The sequence below is a fragment of the Pezoporus occidentalis genome, unplaced genomic scaffold (genome assembly GCF_034315485.1).
Source record: "Pezoporus occidentalis ecotype Australia unplaced genomic scaffold, CSIRO_AGI_Poc_V1 ctg82, whole genome shotgun sequence".
In the NCBI taxonomy this organism is placed as follows: domain Eukaryota; kingdom Metazoa; phylum Chordata; class Aves; order Psittaciformes; family Psittacidae; genus Pezoporus; species Pezoporus occidentalis.
Window position 1 is genome coordinate 2,651,185 of NW_026916181.1, and position 25,795 is coordinate 2,676,979.

A 25,795-nucleotide genomic window follows, 5' to 3' on the forward strand; every position below is an offset into this window, starting at 1 on the left:
GCAGGTGTTTAAGGCATGTTTGGTTTTAGTATAGGGGGGCTGGTAGGTGGTCGTGGTGGGGGTCCGCCAAAGCCCCCTCAAGCCATGGAACGTGGCTTGAATCCATACCTCACTCCCCCAGAATAAAGTAGGAGTTTATTATTTTTTCCTCTGCTTGGATCCACCCAGTGCTGAGCTTCGGATGGTTTTTAGCATCTCAGTGCAACCCAGATGGGTTCCCCCAGAGGGAGGGGGGAAAGCTGGAGCAGACATGGAGAGGGAGTCCAGGGAGGCAACATACATGGTCCTCATGGTGCTCCCACATGTCTGATGCCCCTCAGTACTGGGCTCCACCAGGGCAGGAGAAGACCCATGAAGCACCTAATGTTGGGATGCTGACCACTTCCAAGACCCACTTCTGCCCTCATCACTTGTGCAGACACCATCCAAAATGCCCAGGGCAAATTAATTCTGTTTTACCACCCTAACAGCAGAGAAACACAACAGCTTCAAAGGGTGGCAGCAGGGTTGGGGGCATCCCCAGAGTCCCCAGGCTACTGCATCTTCATCCCACTTTCCCAGCTCTTCTTCCCTTCCAAACCACTCCCTTTTGCAGACACAAATGTGGTAACGTCTTGCACTTGTTTAGACTCTGCCTTGGTTGCTGTGTGCAGTAACATCTTCCAGATGTGTCCAGCTCTTTGCATAATGTCGCTGCAGCCACGTCCTGCCTGCTCTGGCTTTATTTAATATATTTAATTCTTTTTAATGCCCTTCCTTGCTCCCAACCCTGATCCACTCTGTAGGAAAAAATCCTGGCCAACGCCACCAGCACCTCTCCCCTATCAGAAAGCTTTTCGTGAGATGAGTGTTCTGCCTATCCAGCATGTCTTCTACCCTGGAAACTTTTCCAGAAGCTACATAAGCTCCTGGAAAACACCCTGCTGACACACAGCCAGTGCTGGGGTGAGGGTGAGATGAGGCCGGAGGTGGGAGACAGGAATTTAAGCTCTGCTCCAGAACCCAAATCACTGCAGCACCTTCATAGATGTGTCAGAGAGGACCAGGGAGCTCCAGAGCTTGGAGCTCTCGTAGCACTGAAGCATGCAGGTCTGCAGGGACAGGCAGAGATGGTCAAAGCCCTGATGCCACTCTTGTGAGCTCACCACGAGGTCCTTGCCTTTGGGGGGATGCTGAGCCCCCTCTCACATGGAAATCTGGTCTGCCGGCCACAGTTTTTCCTTCTTGACATGGCAGAAGCTGTTCCTGCAGTGGCCGTTGCCACCAGCACAAGGGGAAAAGTTCTGGAAGTGTCACATTTGGGTGAAACACTTTGTTTGGCAACAGTGACTACAGCAGTGTTCCTAAGAGACAAAACACATGTGGGTTAATGGCCACAACTACCCATGGGCTGAATAATAATTTGCTGGAAAAGCTTCCCAAAGCTCCCAGCAAATCCCATCCAACCCCATTTGGTGGAATACCATCCAACCTGGCCTTGCTGGCAAATTGGTAGGACAGGCAAATTGGTCTCGTGCGTGGCTGGTGCAGCGCAGGGGCTGTCCTAACACAGTTAGGCTACCCCTTCTTGTGCACTTCATCCCACCATGCAAAGGCTGAGCAGGGTGAGATGTAAGACACTTCAACTGCACACTTAAGGTTAACAGGGCTCATGGACAACTGACTTCTTGTGGGAGCTTTTTTCCTTCAACTGCTGGGGTTCCTGAAAGAGGGAAACTCCATGGTCTCGGTGCCTTCACGCAAAAATAGGGAAGGTCTTCCTGGGAGGCTGGGGGCTGGCTCTGACACATCCTTGTATCATTGGTATCATTGACCAAGGAAAATGGAATGACCAAGAAAAGGTGAACAGGGTCCAGCATGGCAGATAGATGTGGAGATCTGGTGTTTAGTTCAGCCACCGTTAAGGATGGGGTCTCCAGGAAGAGCGAAGCTCTGGAGAAACAAGGAGCATGGGGAGGGAGGCCCTGGTGACACAGGTGAAGTGTTGGGTCTCCTTCCTGTCTCATTGCAGCAGTGTGATGCCCACAAAAAGGACATCTCTTGTAGCTTTCCCTCTTCCTTTCTCTTGCTGAGATATGAGTTAGAAACCCAGTGACTCCACAAGATCACAGGGGGTCTTGAATGAAGGATCAGCCACAACAATACAGAGACTGGAAAATGTTTAGGGGAACTAGGTGAGGTTCATATTTTCTTGCTATAACTGATCTCGGGTAGTTCAGTTTACATTTCCATAGTTTTGGTCTTCTCTAAGAGAAGTGTCAGCAAGGACAAGGGACAAGAAGAAAGCTGATGCCCTGTAATAGCTCAGACACCTTTGAGTTTGTGAGGACCTAGGCAAGAGCCTGTAGGTATTCAAAAGATGTGTAGATGTGGTGATTAGGGACATGGTTTAATGATGGACTTGGTAGTGTTTGGTTTACGATTGGACTCAATGATCCCAATGGTCTTTTCCTATCCAAATGATACTATGATTCTATGAAGAGCCAAGTGGACCTGAAAGGGTATCTCCAAGGTGATACCATGTCCCCCTGCTGGCTCTGCCTGCTTGGCCTGGATTCACTGCTTTAAGTGCAATGACTGTACTCTGCTGGGCATCTTCTGTAGGCTGGAAATCATACAGGTACGTGCTCCAGGAGATGGTGAGATGAGCTGCCTTGCTGTCCACCCTTCCTGAGCCAGCACTGAGCCACCAGCACAGCAGGGCATGAATGAGTTTGGGAAGAGCCCTCCAGATTGCCATGGCCTTACCCATGGGATATAGGATGGGGGCTGAGGATCTCTTTAGGGATGCATCATGGGCTTGGCAACTGTTTTTCACTCAGCAGCTGGTTTTCTGAGCAGGCATATGGATCGTGGAAAAGAAAGGATCAAATCAGGCCAGGAGAGAGAATAAAAAATGGGGAAAGCAAGAACATTCCTAGAGGCTCTCTGGCCTTTCTCCTTCCAACCTCCTGAGAGGAACAGGAGGAGGAGAGAGACATAACAAAAGGCACAAGAAAAGAATAAGCCAAAGCAACGTTAACAAGAGGGTTGCAAGGTCCAAAGCAAGCAGCGTCGTGATGCAACAGGGCAGGCCCCTTCCCAAAAGCCCGTCAGCTTCTGGAGGACCCATGGTCCTGCAGAAAACACACTCCTTTTAAGGCCAGGCGAGGAGGGCCGTGGTGCGGGAGCTCTGCCCTACTAAGGGAAAACATCTCCCACTTACTGTTTGCAACGAGAACACCCAGAGCGTGAGTATAGACAAGCTCTCAAAGGACGACTGAAATACCACTGCTTCGCTTTGACCCCAATTCTTCTTTCTTTTATATTTATTTTTTCCCTCTTTGATTTGTCACTTCTGCCTCCAAACTAGGAAAAAAATAATAAATTATAAAATAATAAAAGAAAATCAATTATTTGGGTGGGACTGGATGGATTCAGTGACACCCTCACATCGCAGCGTGGGGATCAGGCTCAGAAGGGCCTCCAGAGGACAGGGGTGAAACCTCCCCTGAGCAAGCAGCCCTTCCTGAGGAGGATGGTCTCCTTCCTGCAGGCAGCTGCGAGCAGCAGCCGTGCTGGTGTTCACCCTCCTCCCCTGCACAGTGGAAGGGCTGCGATCCAAGCCAGGGAAGACACTGTTACTCCACTCTCCAATATGATGCCAAGGCGCATGCCAAGGCCATCCATCCATCCACCGCTGCAAATCACAGCCCCGGCTGACCCGGCATCTCACTGCCCGAGAGGGAGCCACCACCTCCTGGAGCTGTAAAGCACACCTTATGCCAAGTCAGGCGGTATTTTCCTCTTGAGGGATTGCAGCTCCTCCGGGAATAGCTTTTCCTCTCTGGTTTGACGGAGGCAGGGAGGGGAATCCATACTGCAAATAAGACCCTGACACATCAGAAAGCTCAGGGAAGCTCCTGAATTTGTGTTTTCTCAGTTTTTCATGCACCTAGTAATTTGCCCACCCACAGGTATCTGCTGCATCCAGCAGCAGGCAGATTTAATTCTCAGAGGAGCACATATTGGATTCCAGGTCTCATTTCCTACCAGTAATGCCAGTATTAGGAAGTTTACTTACAACCCTTGAATTCTAGTACAGTGGTGAGAAGAACAAAGTGTTAAAGAAAAATTGCTTGGAGGAGGAAGGTGGAGACAGCCTCCCCCCAGTCATAGTGTTTATATTAAAAGGGTTCTCCAGAGCTCACATGGTACAATGTCTTACTCAAAACAGGCAAGAAGGGGGAGGAAGAAATTCATCTTTTCATGTCCTTGCTGCTCTCTCACTGCTCCACCCCAGGATGTGGACCAAAGAGGAGCCCTGACCCATACCCTTCACAGCCCAAACATCTGCACTGCTGCTGAATGTCAAGAAATACTTCCTGGGTACCAAAACCCAGAGTGAGGTAAGGCTGTGATGGGTCTTTTCGCACTGCCTGGCTTAGTGTGACTTTAGTGTCCTTGCATCCCTGGCACAGTGTCGCTGTTGACAGATATCAATTCATTAGCAGTGGGGCTCATTAGAATCAAGTGCAGCAAAAACACAGCACCAGAATTGGTACCATGAAGTACTTTTTCCAGGTGGGTCACCAAAATAAATTATAAGGGAGGAGAGCACACCGCAGTTGACAGCACCCTGCTTTTTGAGTTGGTCCTGCTTGTCTCTGAGATGAGTTACAGCAGAGGAACAGAGCATTGCAAGGTCTTCTTTTTTTGGATAAGGCACTGGCACGGGTTCCCCAGAGAAGCTGTGGCTGCCCCATCCCTGGCAGTGTTCAAGGCCAGGCTGGATGGGGCTTGGAGCAAACTGGTCTAGGGGAAGGTGTCCCTGCCTGTGGCAGGGTGTTGGAACTGGATGAGCTTTGAGGTCCCTTCCAAACCAAACCATTTTGGGGTTCTAGGATTCTCTGAAAAAGAGCTCATTTCAAGTGTTACTTAACTGCAGGTTTTAAGATTGAGGCCTGTGCACTGGATGTATCAAGGAAGCCAAGCCAGGTTGTCCTCACTGCTGTTGTATTGGATAAACAATCTCTATTAACAACTTGACTTTGCAGTTTTATTATTTTGGGGGAAAAAAAAGTTAGTTTTATCCTCCCACCAGGCCTTTCTCCAGCCATTACTTGCTACCGCTCTCCTGCATCACCAATTTAACTGCTGTTGTGTTCAGGGCACTGGACAAAAGCAAATTCAACATAATTTAACCTTTTCCATGAATAAGTGTGTGGATTCTATATTCTAGGTGGGGAAGGTGTTTATAATTTATATATGTTTTTTAAAGCCCTCAGACTATTAAAGAACCTAAATTGCCACAGGACTGGAGAAAAGGTCCTTTCATTGCTCAAAAGCTGGTTAGAAGAGAAGAAGAAAAAGGTAGGGCTTTAATGGTCATTTTTCAGGGTAGAAAAAGAACCCATGGCGAGGTATACCAGAGACTGAGTCCTGGGGTTCTTTTTGACATCTTTATCAGCAATCTGGAGGAGTAAGAGTAGGCCTACATCTCTGTGTTTGCAGTGAGCTCTCCCAAGGTCATCAAGTGCCACACTGACAGCAAGAGACTCAAAGAAGCTCTAAAAAGAAAAGGAAAAGCAAAGAAGGAAGTTTCAAATGAACTTTGGTGTAGGAATACGGAAAGTAAAGCATCTGGAGGAGAAAGCATGCTTGCACTATGCTGAGGTTGGAACTGGCAGCTAGAGCTGAGATCTTGGATTGCCACCAGGAGCTCTCTGAAATTGCTGGCTCAGCACACAGCCAAGGTGCATTCAAGGTGGCAGCCAAAAAAAGCCAAGAAATTGTTATTTCTCTGCCTTGCCTGAGCAAATCCAATGCTCAGGGCATCACTTTGCTGCCTCAGAAAACCCCGATGCATCCACGTTTCAACTGCTGTGTGTAGTCCTGATGTCAAAGAGGGGCATGATAGGGTTGGGGAAGCAGAAAGAACAACTACTAATATAGCTGATGAGGTTGGGCAGGTGCTTTACAAGGTAGAATGACAGCCTCAGGACCCTTCAACTTGGAGAAGGGAATGGTGTTGGGAGCTTACAAGCAAGGAGCAGCAAATCATAAAGGCAACATATACAGTAAATGCAAAACTATTCTTAGAATCATAAAATCACAGAATGGTTTGGGTTGGAAGGGACCGTAAAGCTCATCCAGTTCCAACTCCCTATCATGGGCAGGGACACCTTCCACTAGACCAGGTTGGTCTAAGCCCCATCCAGCCTGGCCTTGAACACTGCCAGGGATGGGGCAGCCACAGCTTCTCTGGGCAACCTGTGCCAGGGCCTCACCACCCTCACAGGGAAGAACTTCTTCCTCAGATCTCATCTCAATCTCCCCTCTGTCAGTTTAAAGCCATTCTCCCTTGTCCTGTTCATACCTGCCCTTGTCAAAAGCCCCTCTCCAGCTTTCTTGTCAGCCCCTTTAGGCACTGGAAGCTGCTCTAAGGTCTCCCCAGAGCCTTCTCTTCTCCAGGCTAAACAAGCCCAGCTCTCTCAGCCTGTCTCCGCAGCAGAGGTGCTCCAGTCCTGGGAGCATATTCGTGGCTTCCTCTGGACTCACTCCATCAGCTCCATGATGTAATGATTACTGATACTGGGAGAGCATCAGTAAAGGGAATGAACTGAAGGAATTTTTGCCTTGCGTGTTCTCCTGAAATATTATCTCCTGCTGCTGCTATGAAAGACCATTAGGTTTGACAAACTTACAGAAAAATGGGGCAGTTTACTAGTCCAGACTCCCCCCAAATCCAGCAAGATGCACATGGATTAGTGCTCATCACCTCTAAGCTTCATCAAGAAGAAGCAATAAACTTCAGTCCTCATCCAATCCATAGCTAAAACATACATTAAATGGTTCCTGCATTGTCTTGTGCAAACATAACGACTGAATTTCTGTGACAGCCCAGAAGGGCTTTGGTTCCACCCCCAAGTCACGTTTGCAGTGCAGCGATGGGCTTGCTTGTTGATGTGCCAGGTGTGAAAGCTGCATGGGTCTTCCCAGCACGGGGCTTGCAGTTCAAAGACATCTTTACATATGAAAGGATAACGCGGTAAGAAACAGCATTTCATTAGTCAGGAAGTTATAAATTGATATCTTGATTGAAATAATTATCAAGAATTACAGGAAATACCCAGAGATGCATTTATATTCAAGAGAGTCTTTGGAAACTTTGCCCAACTAGGAGTTTCTGTTCAAGGATACAGCACATCAAAATGAATTCCCACCTTTCAGACCCACCACTTGAGTCCTGCCCTTTACCTATTTTCTTGGAACAAACCAGATGCTTACTTTTTTTCCTTAGATAACTTTGGGTGGGAGGTTATTTTTAAGAGTACTGTTGAAACACTGGTGCTTGGTGGACTTGTGAAGCACATATGTGTGAGCTGAATAATTTCAAAGCCCCTTTGCTCTATTAGGTCCCTGGTATTCATGGGGAACCTTTCCATCACAAAGGGGTATAAACTGGTAACATGAAAGACACAAAACCATCTTATGCAGTAAATACTCATACAGAGAAAGAACAGTCAATTTTCTTCCACTACCTAAGCTACATGGAAAATAATCCCCCAAACAAAAAAATTTCCACGGTGAAGATCACATAGAAACATTCTCAATTTGTATTAGTACTAAAGAAAGCACTTGACAGGCTGAGAAAGTTGGGGATGTTCAGCCTGGAGAAGAGAAGGCTCTGGGGAGACCTTAGAGCAGCTTCCCATGCCTAAAAGGCCTGACAAGAAAGATGGAGAGGGGTTTTTGACAAGGGCAGGTATGAACAGGACAAGGGGGAATGGCTTTAAACTGACAGAGGGGAGACTGAGATGAGATCTGAGGAAGAAGTTCTTCCCTGTGGAGGCGGTAAGGCCCTGGCACAGGTTGCCCAGAGAAGCTGTGGCTGCCCCATCCCTGGCAGTGTTCAAGGCCAGGCTGGATGGGGCTTGGAGCAACCTGGTCTAGTAGAAGGTGTCCCTGTCCATGGCAGGGGGTTGGAACTGGGTGAGCTTTACGGTCCCTTCCAACCTGAACCAGTCTGCAATTCTATGAAAAATACAAAATGCTGCTACTTGTGCTGGTATCTTGATTCAGGGAGGATGCAGAAAGATATTTAGCAGAGAGGGTCATGTGGGTGAGGTGGAAGCTAGGAGAAGATATGTTAGGGTGGAAGGCCCAGAAAGCATACACTATCACTCAGTTTTTCAAAGGTAAGGTTACAGGGGGGATTAGAAACACCGGCTCCAAGGCCAACTATGGGAAACAAGCAATGGGCACCTTCAGCCAATGTTTTGTAAGACCCAGCATCCAGAACCTCGTCAGACAAGCTGAAGTTCAACTTAAGAGGCCAGCCCCTGCTCACATCCCCACACCCCTGGCCCAGCTGGAAGAAGAAAGATGGCAGGGACAGACAACATGAAGCAGGAGGAAAGCAGTGCTGGAAGGCAGGAATGTTACTTATGATGTGCTGGGAAACTGAAGAGATACACAGCCAGAAGTCTCTGGGGATCTGTCCCAGGCCTGGTACTGCTCAAGATATTTTTTTGATAATTAGTTGCATGAATAGAAAATCTGCTTCTTCTAGCTGCAAATGATACCAAGCCAGGAGGGACTTTGAGTACTTTGGAGGATGGGCTGGAACTTCAAAACAAGCTTGACACATTAGAGAAATAGCCTGAAAAAAAAAAAAGGCTGCAATTTAGTAGAAACAAAAGGAAGACTCACTGCTTGTGTAAGAATAGTTGAGCTGCAGAGCACAGCACAGGCAGGGATGCGGCAGGGGAAGGCAGGGGCAGCAAGGCATCCCTACCGGGATGCAAGCAGCCCTGCTCACATCACTGCAAAAGCAGTAAGACAGACGCAGGGACATGTAAATGATGTCTGAAGGACACGTGGATTGATATTTTAGATCTCCGTGGCACCTTGAAGCCTTGGCTAGAGTATGTTGTTCATTTGGGTATGATGACTTGGGGATGTTACAGGCTGGTGGTGGAGTCCAGGAGTTGGGAGATCTAAGAAGTTGAAACTTCCCCTAAAAAAAAACAAGCCTAACCCCTTTCCAAACCACCCCCAAAAAATCACAAAGGTCTTGGAGCTATTTAATCCAGAAAAGACCAGATCTGGGCAAAAGCCAGCCCAAGCCTTTTACAAATATTTAACGTGGTTATTCTCTTCCTTTCTAACTGCAGGAAGTAGTGATAGGCTTAAGTGGCAGCAAAGGAGCTTTAGTTTAGACATCAGAAAATACTTTCTTCTAAAAAAAAGTCAATTTTTTTTTCTATTTCTATACTTTTATATATACATATATATATATATAGTGTGGGGCTAGTTCAAGCAATTTTGGTTTTGCATTTCAACTCCTAAATCTCAGTGCCGGCATTTTTTGCAGATAGGTTGGTTAAAAACTACTGCAATTAATACAGCTAAAGTGGATCCTGCCTCTATGAAGGAGAAAACTGCATAGGCAGAAAGGTCCCTTTTTACTGTATTCTCCATCATAAACTTCTTCTGAAAGGCACTGGTTTGAAGCTATTGATAGAAATGAAAGACAATCATGGAATCTGTGCAGTTTCCTCCAGGAAGTCTATAGGAAATCCATCATTAGAACTGCATTTCTGCATCTGTATGTGCGTTTTGGCACTTACAGCTGTTTCTTTTTTTTTTTTGTCTTACACCCCCCTAGTTTAATGGAAAAAAAACAAGAGGTGTATTGATAGACTCAGGATATCATGCAATCACAGTATGGTTTGGGTTGGAAGGGACATTAAAGCTCATCCAGTTTCAACCCCTTACCAGGGGCAGGGACACCTTCCACTGACCAGGCTGCCCAAAACCCTGTCCAACCAGTGCTGTGCCACACTCAAAGTAAAGAAGCTCTTCCTCATATTCAGTTTGAACTTTCTGGGTTTCAGTTTACGCCTGTTGCCCCTCATCCTTTTGCTGGGCACCACTGAAGTGTCTGGCTGCATCCTCTTGACACCTGTGCTTAATGTATTTGTATGCATTCATAAGATCCCCTCTCAGCTGTCACTTGTCCAGGCTGAACAGTCCCAGCTCTCTCAGCCTTTCCTCATATGAGATGCTCCAGACCCTGAATAATTTTTGTAGCTGGACTCTTTCCAGTAGCTCCTTGCCTTTCTTTAACTGGGGAGCCCAGAATGGGACACAGTGCTCCAGATGAGGCCTCACGAGGGCAGAGTAGAGGGAGGATGACCCCCCTTGACCTGCTGGCAATGCTCTTCCTGCATCACCCCAGGATACCATTGCCCTTCTTGGCTAGAAGAGCACATTGCTGGCTCATGGACAACTTGCTGTCCACCAGGACCATCAGGCCCTTCTCCACAGAGCTGCTTCCCAGCAGGTCAGCCCCCCAGCCTTGCATGCACTTATTTCTCCCTGGATGCAGGACCCTATACTTGCCTTTGTTGAATTTCAATAGGTTGCTCTCCACCCAACTTGGCCTGTCCAGGTCTTGCTGAATGACAGAACCAGCACTTTTGTCAGCCACTCCTCCCAGTTTCATGTAATTAAGCAAACTTGCTGGGGGCACCCTCTATCCCTTCATCCGAGCCATTGACGAATAAGTGAAATAACACTGGGCCCCATACTGACCCTTGGGGGGCACCACTAGTTACAACTAGACTCTATGCCACTGATCACAACCCTCTGAGACCTGCTATTCAGCCAGTTCTCAATCCACCACCTCACCATCCACTCATCCAGCCTGCACTCCTGAGATTGTCTATGACTTTCCAAAGATGATGGAGAATGGCTTAGCAGTAACATCTGCCAGCCCCCTCAGCAGTTGTGGCTGTATCCCATCAGGGCCCATGGATTTGTGGTTGTCAAGTTTGCCTAAATGATCTCTAAACTGGTCCTCCTCAACCATCCTGTTTGTCACAAGGATTGTCTTTGAAGAAGGGAGAGGTAAGAGCTCAGGGGCTGAAGGCTGTTGCTATTCAGCCAGATCTGAATAACCATGTAGCTTCTAGCAAAGTCAGCGGTATATGAGGTATCTAGTGCATTCCCCAGAATAGTGTCCAAGGCATGGCTATGCCAGTGACAAATGGGTGACATGGGCAGGCAACGTGGAGAAGCCCTGGTCAGTGCTAGTCGTGGGACACAGAGAGGACTGATAGGTTGCTATGTTAAAGAATCTGAAAATAAGTGAAATGAAACAACCAGGGAACCATTGCTCGCTATTTCTCTTAAAATAGCAGCTAAGGACACTCAATGAAGTTATCAAATGCACATTACAGTAGAAAAAAAAGGAATTAATTCCCCACCCCCAGTGTTACTTCTTTAAAAGGTGGAAGCCGTCACTAGAGGATTCTAGAGACCTCAACAGCATAAAGGGATTAATAACAAAAATACCCTCAACAGCTTTATAGAGCCACTATTAAGCACAGTTGTTTACACAGGGCCGTTGCAAAAAGCCCACTAAGTTGTCTTCTTGCTTTTTCCTTTCTTTTCACACCTGCAATTGGTTATAACCACCAATACACTGCTTTTACCAGGAAAGCTTTCCAGCTTTCAGCCAGAGCCCACAGATGGCATAAACCAAAAGTCCTCCATGGTTGAGGCTGCCCCGCAGCGTGAAGGCAATTTCTAACAGCAAGGCACGTCAGGCAGGCAGGCAGTTGCTTTAATCTGGAACAAGCAGCATCTGGTTTGGCCATGTGAGTGGGCAGGGGCACCCAGGGTGGAGGTTTGCCAGGGGAGCGCTCGCCTCCCTTTGCCTTGGAGTTCTGCGACAGTGAATTCCAACACATAAAACTGACATTCATATGATGATGAAAACAACCCAAACACCTTCCCTTATGCCAAATAAGCATCTAGAATGGGTTTGCTTCTTCGTTTTATCTCAACCGTACTTCTTCAACAAGCATCAGAAGACCCAAGAGCCTCTAAATCGATTCATCTCACTGGTACCTTCCTGAGAGAGCTGGGCATTTCTCCTGGAAGTGCAGCACTCAGTCCTTTACCTTCCCTGATTCCTAACAACCTTCCCAATCCTCCTCAGGCTTTCCATGGCTTCTTTTCTAAAATGCATTGGGGAGTAGTTATGCAGATGCTGCCCAAATGATGGGATGGGCAGCCAAGGCTCCAGGAGCCAGGGAGAACTTTTCCTTCTCTTCTGTCACAGGGTGCATGATGAGCTGGAGGAAAAAGCCCAAGAGGAAGGGCAGTCCCTTCCTGACTAAATTAAGGAATTAACTAAGGAATTTTGCAGCCTACGGTCAGGACTAGGACATAATGCTCCTTTGGGAGCTACATGTGCTTGCAAGGTGTGATGAGCTCAGCACTCGCTGTTATACCACTGTGGGGGTAAGGATACTTGGTTCTCTTGGGCTGCATCATACTTTTCTGAAGACAGACATAGAATGGTTTGGGTTGGAAGGGACCTTAAAGGCCATATAGTTCCAACCCCTCTTGCCATAGGCAGGGACACCTTCCACTAGACCAGGTTGCTCCAAGCCCCATCCAACCTGGCCTTGAACACTGCCAGGGATGGGACAGCCACAGCTTCCCTGGGCAACCTGTGCCAGTTCCTCACCACCCTCACAGGTAAGAGCTTCTTTCTCAGATCTCATCTAAATCTACTGTCTTTCAGCACAAATCTATACTCCCTTGTCCTATCCCTACCTGCCCCTCTCCAGCTTTGCTATTGGCCTCTTCAGATACTGGAAGGCTGCTCTAAGGTCTCCCTGGATCCTTCTCTTCCCCAGGCTGAACAAGCCTAACATCAGAGGAGAAACACCAGTTAATACCAAATTAACACTCGCTTCCCTGTGTGCCTCTACTGTGACTCTGAAATATATTACTTCTATTAAAAAAACCACAGGAAAACTGCCACAGACTGATTTTGCATGTGCAATCCTCCCTGCTTCAGACAGATTACATGGATATTATTAAATTCCAGACTGGGGCCCTTTAATTGTTTATATAATTTTTAAATTTTTAACTCACCACAGTTAAACATTTTAAAATTGGGTGGCAAAATCTTTACTGTTTCACAAGCATATAAGAACATAAAGTTATCTATATGGGTGTGGAGTGGAGGTGGGGCATTCAAAGCTTTATCTTTTCATTATTTAAATCCCAGGCAATGTTCAGTTTGGAAATTAAGCCAGATGGATTCCAGAGTGCAGCTCAAGGTCATCTAAATACTGTGTTCTGCTCCAAACTGTAAGCATGATCATGATGAACCACACAAAGCCATCAACAGAAATTTAATACACTGATAGATACTCAGTGATCTTCTGAAAGAGCACGTCGAATACTTCTTACCCTCAAGTGCAAGGACACAAGTAGCCCTTGTTTAGAAGCGATATGGTAGGAAGGAAAGCTCTGTTGGTATCATAGGAAAAGCAGATTTATGCTGTTGCTTTGTAAATATGTGCTTTGTAAGAACTAGCTGTTTCATAGCCAGATGGTTCATTTAATAGTGTCTTATTCTGGATACATTAAGTCACTCACCTGCAACTGCAAACAGAACACTTTGCTCTTGCAGAGCTGCACCACAACAATATACTGTGTACTGTGCAGCAGGTCATCTATTGCCAAAACAACCGCAGACACACACACATACACTCCTACCCTTACTTAAAAATCAACCTCTACTTTTTTCATGAAAGCACCTATACTTGAGTGATAGTTTTACTGCTTTGCAGGATTTAAGATTCACTTTAATAGGAAAGTGTCACTAATGAAGCATACGTAACTGGGTGTCAGCCGCTCTATTTTTAACACGTGTGCTCCAGCACAGCGCCTGCCGCCAGCCTCCTCCCGGCTCAAGGTGATGCCTTGACCTCTACAGCAGCAGCTCCGCAGCACGTGGGAGCGGCTCCAGGATCCTGATGTTCAGCTTCTGCACAGAATAGGGCTTTATTAAGCACAAAACCCAAAATTACAGTTAAAAGGACTACCTCTTTTTAACAAAAGACTGTTTTTTGCTACAGCGTGAGACAGATTGTGTAACATTTCTTACACAGTTGATTCTGCCACAGCCATCCACCCTTCCCCTACCTGAAATTACCTTTTATTTATTTTTTTTTTTTACACCTTCCATCAGTCTAGCTCACAGCACCTGGAGTTCCTATTGTTCCTGCCTAGGTGTTCAAGGCCAAGTTGGATGGAGCTTTAAGGAACCTGGTCTAGTGGAAGGTGTCCCTACCCATGCAGGGGGCTGGAACTAGATGAGCTTTAACGTCCCTTTCAATGCAAACTACTCCGTAATTCTATTATTTCTTATGCCTTCTAAACGCAGTGCTCCCAAGTTTGGGAAACGCCAGGTTAACTGGATTAAACTAAATCAAACAAGGAAATGCTTCCACTTGTCCTTTTTACCTTAGGCCAAGCCTTTCCATTAAGTCAAAGCCAGCATTTCCAAATAAATCAATGTTTTCTGGAACAGAAGGTCTAAAAGACCAATGGATTAGTCTGCTGAGCCACTACCTCTGCCAACTTGAACTAATACCACATTTCCAACATGCTATGGAAATGATGTGGGAACGTGCATTTTGGAAAGAATATTTAGTGAAGTAATTAAACCCGGCTCATACAGAGATTTCCGTGTAGATCTGGTAAGTGTATCTTTTCACAGAGGAAAGGACCCTTTATACATCTTTAGGAAATGGTAAGACCTCAAATCACATAGAAATTTCAAAATATTTGCTCTGACGATGACTCTTATGTAAACACAGCACAGAGTCTTGCTAAGGAATCATTCCCTATGTAGGTCAGGAAAAGGAAAGGCAACTTGTATGCAGTCTTGCAACGGAGAAAAGCAGATACAGAAATCAGTGTATTTTTAATTTCCCTGCCTGTTTCCCCTCAAGCAGCAATGGATTGTTCCAGATGTAGAGAAAACAGTATTTGCAGATATATACAAAAGTTTATTTTACAAACAGCAACTACCTTTGAGTAACAAAATTGCAAAACCACAGACCAACATTAGAAAAAACAGCTCAGGGGTACGTTTTCTATCTGAAGCAGAACTTAACAGACTTCATTAAGTAAAAATACACCCTCCCCCCTTCACTCAAACCCCTCCCCCAGTCATCTACCAGATATAATTTCTTTATAAAGCTTTAATTCAAGATATGAAATAGCCATTAATGGCATTACAGTAATTTTGGACAACTGCAATTAACTGATTGACTGTATTTTTATTACCTTTACCTGATCTTAAAAAGTCAACTCTGATCTGAAATACGATGAAGTCCAATGCTGGAGCAAATTCTTCTCTAGTAAGTAAATGACAGTCTTTATAGTTGTGCATTTTTACAGACCACTAACCCACTAGTTCTATTTTCTCAGTAAGGGAAAAAAACAAAACTGTGAAACTCTTTTGAGTTAGCACTATCTGTTGAGGACTTTGAAATGGTGGCTACTGTTAGAAACATGCCTGTAGATGTGTACTGACTTGAGTAATAAATGTCCTTAGTGTTAAAAAAAGCACAAGAAGCTTACAAAATATTGATTTGAAAGGATTACATGCACACAATTTTTCATTGAGCTTCAAGAGGAGGAAGGGTATAAGCCCAGAATTTTGAGTTCTTCTCAAAAGTGGAAAAAACAGTATGACAAATTCAGTTTTGGGAACTTACGACAAACGTCTTACTCAGCTGTTCATGAGCAGAAAGGGAGGGCACCATCACTATCTTCAAACTTCACTCTGAGCTTTCTTTTCATGTTTCTGAAGTGTATCAAAAGCTAATTTTGCATAGCTTAATTCAATCAAAGAGACTGCATGAATTAATGTCTAAGCAAGAAATTACCACTTTCAATTTTCAAAGCTGTTGGGTCCTGATGAGGTTGTTGGGTTTTTTGTAATTTCAGTATCTGAAAAATTTGAGAAAATGAAAGCATCTCAAGACATTACAGAAAGTTGGTAATGAAAACTATTATCATACAACAGTACCCTTTAGCTCTAATAAAGCTGTGTTAATCTGTTTTTTCACTACAGAGCTCACTTTTATTATTATGCCACTATAAAACTGTGTCTAAGTACACAACTTCCTAGACACTGAAAAACTTTACAAATTATTTAAAATCAACTCAAATCAGAATATCGTAAAAATTGCTCAGTGCTCTTCAGCTGAAATCTGTGTGTTTTTCTGCAAACCATTTACCTGTAACACAGAGTCATTTTTGGTATTAAACTTTACTTTGAAAGTACTGTCCATGCTTTTTACCAGGCATACCAGGCTTTTTGTAGTTATATCACTTTAACAATATGTAGATCAGTATTTGCAATATCAGTATCTGATGCTCCCTATGGCAAATGGAATACACCTACAGACATTCTTATAAAGGAACCATTATGGTTGGTTTTTTTTTTAAAAATTATCATTACATATCATTAAAAAAGTGTTTTGAACAAACTTGTGATATACTCAACAGTTTACAACATTCAACTTCAAAATATGCTGAAGTACACCAAGCACCGTAATGTGAACTGAAATTGAATTCAAAATTCTTAGACACTTGAGAGTATTGCTGTTTTATCACAAAATTAACTTTAAATGTAAAGTTTAGACAAAATGGATATCAAGAGCAAAATCCGTCATGCTTCTGCTCACTATTGTCAGTTTAACAATTCGTGTTGTGTAATCTCACCCTTTTCAGCAGACTTCTGAAATCACAGTACAGAAAGGATTAAGACAGAGTGGCAGCCTTTGTTTTCATCACCTAGCTCTTGTGCATATGCACTGTATATAATGCAATAATCAACAAGACATCACAGAAACCCATCTTCCAGCATTAGAAAAAGCATTTTAATAAACTAGAAATGGCAGCCTTTGTTAGAAGGTTTGGTTTTTTTCTTCACAGTTTTACAGTTGCTAGCATCTATTTAACAGGAACAGGCAGGAAGACCTAAGATGTTTATAAACATACTTGAAGACAGTAACAATAGCTGCACCCAGAAAAGTGGTAGCAGCAAATTCGCCTGTCATTCATGGCTTGGAAACCTAATTCAAGGAAATAGTACTTTTTTATTTTTTTTTAATTTCATGTTTTGTAAAAGCAGTTGATATTAAAAAAAATTAATAAAAAACCCAGTTAAGTTCTATGGAGTACTATGTATGGAGTATACATGACTGTATACTCCGTAAGTATACAGTATACTTACACTTCATAAGTACACAGTCTCTCAGGCGAGTTCACCGTTAAATAGGAAAGTTTCAACTAACTCAGTAAACACCCTTCAACTTTACTTGTGACACTGTCAAAACGGTTTTAACATAACACTGAAAAAAAAATTATTAAATGCAGTTTCCATCGTAAAAGAAACGGTTTCAGCTATATCTGCTGCTTTCACTGGGGCTCCGATTGTTAGAGTAACTGCGATCGCTTTCACTGTCAGAGCCGTAAGATCTACAAAGAAAAGATTAAAATGCCTCAAAATTGTATTTTGAGCTTCAAATTCAAAATTTCATCATGTAAAAAAAAAAATGTCAAGAAGCACAAAAGACAGCAAGAAAACATATAAGAAGTCTTTTACAGGATATTTCATATAACTGAAGTATTCGTTAAAGGACTCTCAAATTAAAATGATGATTAATTCAAAGGATGAAAACCCTGTGTAACTCCAGTCAAACAACTGTGGTTGTAACTACATAATTTCTTGTCTTCTCTGATAACTACAAAACTTCTTGTCTTCTCATCCCAAATAACTGGATTTGTAAATGCTAATAGCTGAGAAGTATATTCTAACAAACATAATTTTATAATTGCAAGCATTTTCTCAATTATTTCCCAAATCCTTGCTTTATATATGTTACAGTGCTTCATCTGAAGAAGGATCTTATGAATTAGGCCCCGTAACAACAACAGAGGAGGATGACTGTCTGCAGAGTGGAAATTGTAGATTAAAATATTTTGGCTTATACGGACAAATTCCAAGCACCTGGCTAAACATCAAGATAGAGTCCAGATGGTTTCAGACAAGCCACAGGACATATTCTAATTACACAGAATAAACTTTCATTAGAGGTTTTCTAGCCTCATGCCTGTAGAGAAGGCTTTCTAAACAAAAGGTGAACACATCCTAATCCAGCATTGTTCCTCTGAAGCTTCCCAACATCCTAAACCAATGATTTTGCAAGTCTTTTTTCCACAAGCCAATCTCATTTCCCCTCAAACACATGATGAGAATTGTCCTACTGTTAGAGCTAGATGTGGAAATGGGCGAGAACAAAGTCCATTAAAAGCTGGTACAAAGTTCTGGAAAAATAAGCATGAGGACAGCAGGGGATAAAAATTTACAGTAGTCTTAGGGGTCTTCCTGATTCACCACTAATGTGGGACATTAAAAAGGTACAAAAGCAAATCATCACTGATAGAATTTACCATCCAATGACATTCTCTGCAGACTGGGTATTTTTTAATCCACAATAGGACACTTGATTTAAATCTTATGTTCACTGTAGTTTTTAAGAAACATTTAAAATTAATAAAAAATTACATGTATGTATTTTGAATGCATATATACAATGAACTGGAGCCTTCTCAAATCTTTCTTCCCCTAGTTTCTTCCCCATCCTCAAATTTAGTATGTTAGAAATTCTGATTTCCTCAATCACATGCTTGCTCTAATTTGAACTGGCTTTAATTACTACTTTTGCTAACAATGCATTTTTTACGCTTGGGGGAAAAAGAACCACATCAGCCTTCATGAACATCCTAAGTATATATTTAGCAAATTCTTTTACATAAATTCAGTGTCAAGTCATGCTAGCAAAAACCTACCTGGATCGCCTATCATAACTTCTGGATCTTCGATAGCTGTCACTCCTTTTACTTCGACTTCGACTTCTGCTGTAGTAACTATCATATGTGTATGACCTACTTTATAAGGAAAATAAAGTTAAGTGTAAATTTACAATTCCTTATCTAAAATGTATAATATATGTATCAAAGACATTCATATACAGAGATGAGCAGCTATACAGAAATTACTTTTGAAGGGTGTGTCAAACAATAATTCTATATTTTATAAAAGTTTAAATACAAGTACCTTAAAAACAACAGTAAAAATCTCAAATTTATTAACCCAGAAAAGAGACAGTAACCATTTAAACAGTTTCACATTTCACATTTTCTCTACAAATTGCAGATGCAGTAAACATCATTTATACCTCAGTTGGTTTTTTTTAACCAATAAAGGGAAATGGGTTCACTATTACTTATCTCGTATCATCTATAACAGCAATGCCAAGATGATTTTGTTATTTTCTGCTTTTAAATGTATCTGATGTCGATTTTGCTTTGATTCAAGGTGCTATCACGATATTATAAAATGTAAATACCATAGATAAAGAGGTACTCTTAGATTTTATTTTTTTATAATACGCACATTTACTACAGAGTTTGTATAAAACTATAATACAGCTTTTATAAAGCTATAATCCATACCTGGATCGACTATGATGATCGTAAGAACTACTTCTGGATCTACTTCTACTATAGGTTCGACTGACAAAAACAAAAACAGAGATGTTTTAAGTTAATCAGAAACAAGTGCTGAAGAGAGAGGGAAGAGGGTGAAGCAAGAGGCAAGTAACATATTTTGATCAAAATTCCTTATCTGTACTACAAAACATTAGATAAAATTATTTTTCAGTAACAGGAAATTCTGAAATCCAACTATTCTAACCTGCACATTTCAAGTAGCTACTTCAGACTGTAGTACGCATAGCCAAGCGTATAGCCAAGCTCAGAGACTGAGGCATCAGACTGGTTTGTAATACATCCTAATACTGTCACCAGTTAGAGAAACTTACCTACGGCTCTTGTAACTGTGGTAAGAACTACTTCGACTTCTTGACCGATCTCTACTATACCATCCTCTGCTTCGGCTTCTTGTGTAGCTTCTTGATCTACAATGAATGAACAACTTTGAAAAGCACAAAATAGGATGTAAATGAAGAGAAGACCATTATAAAGCTTCATCTTTTAAGCTAGGTATTTATTCCATACTTGATAAGTGACATAGCTGAAAAAGAAAATAAGACTTCAAAATATCAGAGCTTTCACTTTCAGCTGTGGGAGTAGCACAAACTTCTTACCGATATGAAGATGTAGAACTTCGTGAGTGACTTCTTGAGTGACTGTAAGATATGGACCTTGTTCTGCGTCTGGATTTAGATTCAGATTTACTTCGTGACCTACTGAGACTCCTGGATGGGCTATTATCATCTCTACTTGGAGATTCTTCCTCACTGGAACTTTCTTGGTTCCTTGGCCTTCGATTTAGCCGTGCTGTTTTTCTAACTTCATCAAACAGAGATCCGGGCCTTACTTTATTTTTAGCTTTTATTTCAATTCTTAAACCTGCTGGTTTAGGCTCTGGTGCTGAAGCTATGTTCTTAACTTCTGCAGCAGTACTAATTGTGGTTGGTTGTAAGTTAGCAACACCTTGCAAAGGCTTCCATTTATTATCTATCGTATTGCTTTGTGTATTTTCAGTAGTTTCACTTTTTAAACTACAGTCTTTAGCACTAGACACAGGAGCAGAATTATTTTCTTGTATTCCCATTTCTTTTTCTTCTTTAATATTCATGAAGTCTATAACATTGTTTCCTAGTTTGACAGCATCTTGTTCATGGGTCTTAACCTGTAAATCTTTGTTTATACTAGCAGCTAAAGCCTGAGGTTTAGCAGTGAGAATGACAGGAGACAAAACATCTACATCAACCTTCCCTGGTGAGTTACGATCTGGAGTACAAATCTCCATGTTGTCATCTGTCTCAATAACATCTTGCAATCCATTCTGGTTACTTTCTTCAGCTTGTTTCATCTCATCTTTGCAACTGGTCACATTTATTTCTGCATTTAAGATACTGTCTGAAGCATTCATTTCAATGCTATCTTTATTAAGGTTATTACAATCTGGAGAGGCACCACGTGTAGGGTTTTTAGTTAAAAGGTTTTCATCCACAGAAGGCTTTTCAGTTAAATTTTTCATTTTATCTTTGACTATTTCATCCTTGTCATAAACTTGGTTTTTATCTTTTAAGTTCCTGTTAAGCTGCTTTTCTTTATCATCCTTGGTAACTGGCTTTTCATTTATCTCATCATCATCTTCTTCACCGTACTCCAGGGGGGGCTGCCAATGAAACATTTCTTTTCTTTTCTGAACTTTGTGTTTCTTCTCCTTTTTCCCTTTTGATTTGTCTTTTGCTTTTTTTGAATGGGATTTTTTAAGAGCTTTTTTCGATCCACGTTTGTGTTTTTTTGACTTTCCTCTAATGTTTGTTGAGCTAGAACAAGAGCTGTCAGACTCAGAAGATGACAACTGCTTGCTTGTCTTCCATGTACAATCAGAATCCAGAAAGCCTTCTGAAGAATTTGATTGTTTTTTTATTCTTTTGGTAACACTAAGCTCTGCATCAGATCCTGATGTGGCCTCTCCTTCTTCTTTACTAGAGGAGAGTCTGGAATCTCCCCTATTACGCCTTGCCTCTCCTTTTTCAGAATTTGATTCAGAGTCCCATTTACTACCTGAATAGGATTTTTGTTTAGTTTTTCCACCACCCCTAGGTTGCTCAGAAGATTTCTCCTTAGCTGCTTTCTTTTTAGCATCATCAGAATCCTGCTCACACTTGGGTTCCTTCTCCCCTTGCTCAGAACTTAAGCTATTTTTGTCCTGTTTCTGAGTACCTCTTTCTAACTGAAAACGGCCTTCTTTTTCTTGGACTACTTTCATTTTGGCAGAATGCTCACTGTCAGTAGAGAAGTCTGAAGATGATGAGCTATCACTCCCTTTCAAGCCCTGAGAAGACTCATCATAGTCTTTTGTACGCTTATAAGGGACAGTGCTTTCAGAGCTTGTTTCTTGCCTCAGTTTAAGAGGTCGAGCCTTCTGATCACTTGATGCAGATTTTCTTTTGCTTCTGTCATCGTCAGTAAGGGAAGAGTAAGACGTTGACTCACTATAACGTGACCTGTCACTGCAGTATTTACTCAGTGATGGTGACCGGCCAGAAGAATGAGATTTTGTCCTAGAGCTTGATGGACTTCTAGATCTTGTATAAGATCTTGAGTATGACCTACTTCGAGAAGACCTGCTTCTTGATCTCAGACAACTGTCTGAGCTTCTGTCACTATGGTATTTGGAATAACCACTTCGATCGCTATCTGAACTCCTTTGTCGCTTATGATATGAGGAAGTAGTATTAGGCTCTTTAACAGCTACTAAATTGTAATTAGTTTGTGTGGGCATTAAATGTGTCGTTTTAGCTTTCATTTCCTGAATTCGCTCATAGGATGGCTTCCATGGTTTCTGCCCAGGTTTCCACCTTGAAGGTGGTGGACTCTCACTTAAGGGTATAACAGGGAGGTTTTCTGAGACAACTGGTGGTACGACAACTTTATCACTTGGGAGTATAGCTGCTCTTACAGGCTCAGCAGTCTTGGTAAGCTTATTCTCATTTAATCGCGTTGAAATATTTCGTGGAGAACTGGAAACTGTCTTTTGATGCCTAGGGTTAGAACTTGACCTTGACCTACTTCGTGAACATGATGATTTAGAGGCTGATCTTGATCTAGAGCTTCTTCGGGAGTAAGATCTTGATTTAGACCTAGATCTGGACCTGTAGTATGATCGAGTCCCTCTGCTTGATAAAGTTGATGAGCTCTGGTCTTCCTTGTCAGATTTAGACCAGTCCCTTCTGGAGGAATGTCTGGAAGATGATGAAGAAGAACGAGATTTCCTGTCATGATCACAAGATGATTTTGTCCTCCTGAGGAAGGAATGAGAAGACTCTACATCTGATGAAGCGGACGTTTTCTTCTTTTTTGTTTGCTTGTGCTTCTTGAAATGCTTCTGCTTTTTAGATTTCTTTTTATGTTTCATCTTTTTTTTATCTTTTCTGTGCTTTTTGTGGTGGCTAGAGTATCTCACAGTACTTAAATCAGAATAACCATTACGTGACCAAGATCTTGATCTCTGGGACACACTTCTTTCATCCCATCTGCTTGTACATGGGTCGCTCAACCTAGAAAACAAACCCCACACTGAGTGGAAATTCTTTAAAAACTTCAGATAAATTAAGTATTTTCCACACCTCCAAGGCAAGTAATTAAGTTTAAGAGAAATTAACACACACCCCCCTTTACTACCAGACAATTATGTTTTAACTGAGCTTGTTACACTCTTTTTAAGATACGAATTACATCACTATCAAGAAAGCTACTTCTCTCTAACAACTAAATCAGCCAACATCAGAAAATTTTGCATACTGTAGTGCCTATGTAAAGAGAGTCAATGCTTTAACTACCCTAGACTACATGTCTTTGACATCTACAACAAAAGGATTCTTAAACATTTAAATACAAATTTTAAAACATCTTATTTAGTATTCTTTTAGGTGGTATGTTGCAATACAGCAATAAACTGAACACACAATATATAAAATTATTCAGCAATAATTTACAATAGATAAAAAAGAAAAACTGAAAATATTACATATAATTTGTTATAAGCTCCTATTTATTATCAAGTCATCGGAAATTCTGAAGAGCTGGCTTCCATCTCCGAGTTTGCAATTGCAGAAAAAACATAACTAAAACAACGTAAGATTGATGGATTTTGTTGTCTTACTTGGTATTCAAAAAAACCACATAACCAAGTTTGAGGTTAAAGGAAATCTGACATGACTAGCTATAGGGAAAGCAACAGGAAACTGGACAGGTCAATTAATTACTTCTTAAATAAGTATCCAAGATGACACCATGACAAACAACTCTTCTGACACTTTTCAGCTTGTGTTCAAGTGGTGTCACATTAGCAAAGCAGAAAGGTTTTAAGAAAGTTTTCCACTTTTATTTTTTGGAACTTAAATGGAACATGTTAACCACAAAGTCGTTCACATTTTCTTCTTTTCAGATATGAATAACACAGTACATGCACACAATTTATTAAAGCTTGTGTAAAAAAAACAAGACATTTTAAAATTGCAGGAAGGATCTTACTTATCGCCTTTACTCCACTTTTCTCCACTAGGTGGTCTGTATGTTCGTAATCTCTGCATTTCCTCCTTCCAGTGAGGAGGGGTCTCACTGCTCTCATCATCATCAGATTCAGAACACGATCGTGATTGAGGTGGGGTGTGATATCGCTATGAAAGCAAGGAAAGATAGTTATATATTTTTCTTTACAAAAGACTGGAAAATACAGCAAATAGAAGTATATCATAAAATCTTACAATGGTTTAGGCTGGAAGGGACCTTAAAGCTCATCTCATTCCAACCCCCCTGCCATAGGCAGGGACACCTTCCACTAAACCAGGTTGCTCCAAGCCCTGTTCAGCCTGGCCTTGAACACCATCAGGCAGGGGGCAGCCACAGGTTCTCTGGGCAACCTGTGTCAGGGCCTCCACCACCCTCACAGGAAAGTTCTTCCTCAGATCTCATCTTAATCTCCCCTCTGTCAGTTTAAAGCCATTCCACTTTGTCCTATGCCTAGATGCCCTTGTAAAAATTGAAGAAAAAAGCAAAAGCGCATCCATACAAGGTCTATGAGGTAAACACAAATTCCAGGTTTCCTGCCAAAAAATACCCACGCTCGGTATGCATATATCCCACACAGCTGGCTGTATCTTTTCATTCTCCAAAAGCATTTCACAAATAGGGCCCAGGAGCTAACCCATTTTTACCAGACATAAAAGGAAGAATCAAGAAGAAGTCATAGATTCTCTTTACGTAACACCTTTTGGAATAACACAATTACTGCAGAAAACCAGCTTCTTCTGGGGGATACTAAAGCACAGATGTTTCACTTCAGTTAGAAGACTCTCAACTGCCTGTACGAGAAAAGACAAGCCCTATTTCAAAAGTTAACACTGTTCACTCCTTCAGAAATGGGAATCCAGTGTAAGACACCTTCCAAAACCACACCCCCCAAAAAAAAAAAAAGACATCTTCCACAGAAGTGTAATGAAGTATCATGCTTAAAACATTACACTTAAGCAGGCAATAAGAACTACTTGTGCAGCAGCGAAAGAACTCAAATGTTGCTAACTCATTATTTTCCATTACCCAGTTGGATACACTTAGGTAAATTCTGTGAGGAAATTAGATGCTCCTTGACTCAATAAAGAAAAACATCTGGAATTCAGTTGATTATTTTAAGCCACTTAGAAATGAAAGCAATATGTAGGGAAAAAATATTGCCCCCCCTGAATAAATACAGAAAGATGTATGTATTGGTTTATTCAGCTGATTACAGGCAGAAGTTCTTAAGATATCCTGTTTATATAAAAGGTAACCTGCCATGAAGATTTGGAGGTTCTCTACTCTTTGAGGTGAAGCAATGACTACTTAAAAAAAACCTCTTACAAATAAAGGGCATACAATAGGTTGCAAAAGTGTCATGGACCTTCCTAATTCTCTCATATTACATTCAGGAGTCTCGCAGAACCCCAGAAAATTCAAAACTAAAAGCGAGTATTTTGAAAAACATCAGACAAGTTCACCCTGGCTACAAACTTTTGCTAATCAGTCTATTAGAGACAGGAGAAAAAATGTGTTTCTCCAACTAAATGCTAGCCCTGAATTATTTCTGTTATGACTGGTTTTCATTCTTGATTTTGCCAAGAAGGTACCAAAAATATGAAAAACAGGACAGAGACACCCAAATCCCTGACAAAAGCCAATTCCACTCAACTTTAAACTAGTTTTCTGAAAGTCTTTTTTGACATAAGTATTTTAAAACACTCCATTTAAAAAGCTTCCTTTCGTGGATATCACAAATAACAAATACAAATGAAAGATTTAATGTCATAGCTGGCAAATGAGGGCTGGTTCTCAGGTGAGG

The 25,795-nt window shown here is 42.0% G+C and overlaps 1 protein-coding gene across 9 annotated transcripts in view; it reads right to left on the reverse strand.

The window, feature by feature from the left end:
* Positions 1 to 5,297: 5,297 nt before the first annotated feature.
* NKTR (natural killer cell triggering receptor) overlaps positions 5,298 to 25,795 on the reverse strand; it is a 51,777-nt gene continuing 31,279 nt past the window's right edge. For 5 of the 9 annotated variants that reach the window (XM_062603925.1, XM_062603922.1, XM_062603921.1 and 2 more), the window contains 6 exons: positions 23,953 to 24,098; positions 20,046 to 22,976; positions 19,761 to 19,856; positions 19,393 to 19,452; positions 18,727 to 18,825; positions 17,049 to 17,352 (listed from right to left, as the gene is read on the reverse strand). In XM_062603925.1, the coding sequence (XP_062459909.1) occupies positions 17,274 to 17,352; positions 18,727 to 18,825; positions 19,393 to 19,452; positions 19,761 to 19,856; positions 20,046 to 22,976; positions 23,953 to 24,098 (3,411 nt within the window). In that variant the 3' untranslated portion in view covers positions 17,049 to 17,273. Of the gene's footprint in view, positions 8,645 to 17,048; positions 17,353 to 18,726; positions 18,826 to 19,392; positions 19,453 to 19,760; positions 19,857 to 20,045; positions 22,977 to 23,952; positions 24,099 to 25,795 lie in introns of those variants that run through there. The other 4 variants (XM_062603924.1, XM_062603923.1, XR_009961825.1 and 1 more) reach the window with 3 other exon arrangements.